This window comes from Manduca sexta, unplaced genomic scaffold (genome assembly GCF_014839805.1).
Source record: "Manduca sexta isolate Smith_Timp_Sample1 unplaced genomic scaffold, JHU_Msex_v1.0 HiC_scaffold_705, whole genome shotgun sequence".
NCBI classification, from domain to species: domain Eukaryota; kingdom Metazoa; phylum Arthropoda; class Insecta; order Lepidoptera; family Sphingidae; genus Manduca; species Manduca sexta.
This window is the reverse complement of record NW_023595523.1, coordinates 6,208-10,016: the sequence shown is the minus strand read 5'-3', so window position 1 is coordinate 10,016 and position 3,809 is coordinate 6,208. Positions and strand designations below refer to the sequence as shown.

At 33.9% G+C, this 3,809-nt stretch overlaps 1 protein-coding gene across 1 annotated transcript; it reads right to left on the bottom strand.

The window, feature by feature from the left end:
• Nucleotides 1-758: 758 nt before the first annotated feature.
• Nucleotides 759-1,809, bottom strand: LOC115441274 (cathepsin B-like). Its single transcript, XM_037447209.1, has one exon. It carries the CDS (start codon nucleotides 1,806-1,808, stop codon nucleotides 885-887), a length of 924 nt encoding a protein of 307 aa, XP_037303106.1. The 5' UTR covers nucleotide 1,809; the 3' UTR covers nucleotides 759-884.
• Nucleotides 1,810-3,809: the final 2,000 nt, after the last annotated feature.

Sequence of the window (3,809 nt, the reverse complement as noted above, 5' to 3'; positions counted from 1 at the left end):
AGGGCATGTCCGCGATCGCAGCGCCACGATAGCATTGTGCGGCGCTGCGCGAGAGTCGATCGCGACGCCGATTGCGAACGCCTGTCGCTTACGTGTCGCCACCCGCCTTTATCTCGAAACTCATCGCACGCAAATTATAATCGATACCATTATTGTAATATCAAAGTGTAACATTCACACCACCATTGTTCCTTTTCTTTGGCACAGTTAGCTCTTTGTTTCCGAGCCTCGTTGTACATCATTTATTAAAGTTAGAGATACTTTGTTCAATCTTTCATCGCTTTGTTTCAATGATTTAGTTATCTGTTAACCGATTAATGCAATTAACGTGCGCAATGATCATAAACAAACTGTGACAAGCCGCGGTGTTTTGTCATGCCAGATATCCAATTGAAGTCGCTGTCTACAAGTCGTTTACTCAGCAGGTGAATGTCGATAAAACAGTTTTTGCTATGTTTAATTCAGATGAATACTTATTTTTCTAGTCGCATTCTACTATGTTTTATTTTGTTACGTGGTAGGTCTTTCCTGTGCAAGTTTTTTTGGATAGATACACTTGCAATATCTATTTCTACCACCAAGTGGTATTATACAAGCGCTGTTGCGTTTTTAGTTCTAAGCACATGATAATTTATATAATTATAGGGCACATAGCGTAATTAGTGAAATATAAATTAGTCAGATCAAAATATTTTGAAGATGCATGTCAAATGCTACAGAATTCTTGTCATGGTCACTGTACAATAAAAAACTTCATAAATGATCATAATAATATAATATCCCAAGTTATTTTTATAAACAGAAAAAGAAAACAAAATTAAGTGCCATTGATTCGTCAGAAACAAATTAACAGTAGAATCGACAATACAGTGTGTGCACATACTTTAATTTCTTGCTCGGCCAGCTAACAGCTGGTTTTCGAAACCAATATCGCTTGCAAAACGTTTAACTTTAAAATATCCACCTTCACCCCATCCTCTTCCATAACTGTTAACAGCCAACCAGTACGGTACACCATTCTCGACTCCATAGCCTAAAACTCTGACGCTGTGAGCTCCAGCCATACCACCATACATGTGTTCATAAACACCAGATTTATAATTCCGAAAATCATCAAAAACAGTAAATACGGCTTCTATTGGCCCATTTTGGAATAATTCTGCGATTATTTGGCCATCATCACTAGCCACAGAGTAAACTGAGGCACCATAATGTTTGTTACTTTCATAAGAACTTCCGTCAACACAAGTTCTTGTACATGTTTGATTGTACTTGAGTTTATCAATGTCGTACGGCTTACATTCTTGAGTAACCAGCCCTTGGGTGGTCCAAAAATTAAAGGCCTCTTGTGGATAGTAACCTTTACAAACATCTTTGGTTAAGCATTCAAAATCCTGTTCCGATAAGCGAACATCAACGCCTAAGCCAATGCATGTTCTGTCTGATGCAACAGTAGCTGTTCCGAAGGTCCAGCAGGATCCACAAGCGCCTTGATTGTATACTTCGCTTATGCTTCCACAACTAGGCCATTGCTGTCTCGCATCAAAGCTTTCTGGTGCAGCTGCGATAACTGCGGGGCTGTGATATATTCTTGGAAGATTGTTGAAGGTCTCTTCGTCCATATAAACGCAAGAGGTACTTGACTCGTGTAATTCTGGGGCAGATCCAATTTTGAAGTTGTAATTTTGACTATTAAAGTATTCTATAAATTCTTCCCTAGACATTGTCATATATTTGTCGTGGAGGTCGGCGTCGAAATCGCCGAGTACAAAACTCACAAGTGCTAGCAATAACGTTACTTGGAACATTGTGGCGGTTATTGTTAATTTCCCCTACATCAGTCCTCCTTTTATTCGATATTTTGAAATTCAAACCATTTTAGGATTTTATGGTATTTCACATTTACTTGTGATATAAGTTACCTTATAATATATCAACACCTATAGCTGTGTTGATTTCACTATAAAAATTACACATAAGTTGTGTTAACGACTCTGTCCGCGCATTATTGGAGGTTCAGTATTACATACATCATCCTCAGAATATTTAATAATTTTTTATAGCATATTTATACTATGTTTTATGGAAGTGGAAATCCGTTTAGTAGTTTTATTCCGCAGTTGAACAAATTAATAGATTAAAGACATAATGAAATAATAAAATATTCTAATTCGATAATTGTTTTAAACACATCCTTAGACTTAAGGTTTTACTTGTAATATATATTTAGATTTGTATGTTATTACTATTATTTGAAAATATTAAAAATATTGTTTATTAATATAGGTTTTCAAAAAAAACGACATGCAAAAAACTAAAAATATAGTTTTTGATAGCTTAGAAACAATACACTAATTAACTCATAATACAAAATAATTGTCATTTTTAAAATTTTCACAATTTATGCGTTAGATAAGTCGACGAAGTTTTGAAATACTCGACCGTGCATATCGCTATAAAATTTTCCACAATATAATAATAAAAATACCAGAGATGTTAACAAAAATAAAAATAACGAAGTACTAGCAAATTTCACATTCCTTAACATACAACAAAATTTTTACCAACGTCACATATTTAACACTTACTTTGCGTAAATAGGGGACCGGCCTATGCTTGACTTTGTACATTATTCTATATGTAATGGTTAATAATACGAAAAAGAAGCACTCTTGCGAAAATTGCGTAAATATTGGTTAAAAAATGAGCGAGTAATTCATATTTAAAATATTGTAATGTGCAGAAGTGGGCGCGATGTGGGGATATCGCTTCATCTCTTTCTTTTGTACGCGTCGTAATTCCCGATGACGTCACATGTGGGTATTTCGTCTCTTTTCTGTTTCTTGTTAATTACCCCACTCTACCGAAATTCGAAGACTTATAACTTGTTGATTTTTTACTGGATTTCAATAATTCCTTCTGTGTTATAATTTATATAATGTAAATATTTGATAATAGTAAAGAACAAAAATGAGTCCGGTACCTTATTGTATAAGTTTGCTGTGTTCGATGACATACGTGAAATAATGATTTTAAATAGCAATGGTCCGTCAACTGCTATAGTCGTTAAGGCTGTTCAATTTTGTAATTGGCCATCAACTTATCAGATTGTTATCTTCTCAATTACTGTCGTGTGCCACGATGATGCTTTTAATGACAAATTATGCTTGACATTTATTTAAGGCACTTAAAGATAAATATTGTAAAGTAGAAGCTGTTAGCGTAAGTTTTTTAGATTATACTCTTAACCTTTTTATTCCTTAAACTCCAGGGGGTTATTTATGATCTAGTTGAAAGTGGAACTCTACCTGGAGTAAATATTAATGCAACTACTTAAAGGGTATCTCATAAAGGTCATATTCTAAGAATTTTTAATGAAATATCAGAAGTTTTAAAATAGCCAATTCACATTATGCTTTGTCTATGCGATAGGCAAAATAACAATGTGCTGCATAATGTATTTGTATGACCGATTCTCGTCACAAAATAAAATAAACAACATTAAACTATCATCTTATAATTCCATTAGATACCGAAAAATTGTGGCAATATTGATCAACTTACTAGATGGCAAACGTAGTGCTCACGGAGAGCGTAATCATATTTAAATTTGTTTAAATATTAGCATCAAAGTAATTTTTTCTGGAATTTTTACCAAGCTTGTCTTCAAGTAAAAATTAATTATTAAAAATTATTTTAAATTGGGTATTATATCTTAGGAATCTTAGGTTACAGTAGTCGTAGGAATCACGTTTAAAATAGCTTCTACACATTACGCCAGTACTTAACGCCTGATAACATTTGCACGA

Excerpts from the sequence above, each read along its gene's own strand:
- LOC115441274 (XM_037447209.1), bottom strand. The coding sequence starts at position 1,808 with ATGTTCCAAGTAACGTTATTGCTAGCACTTGTGAGTTTTGTACTCGGC.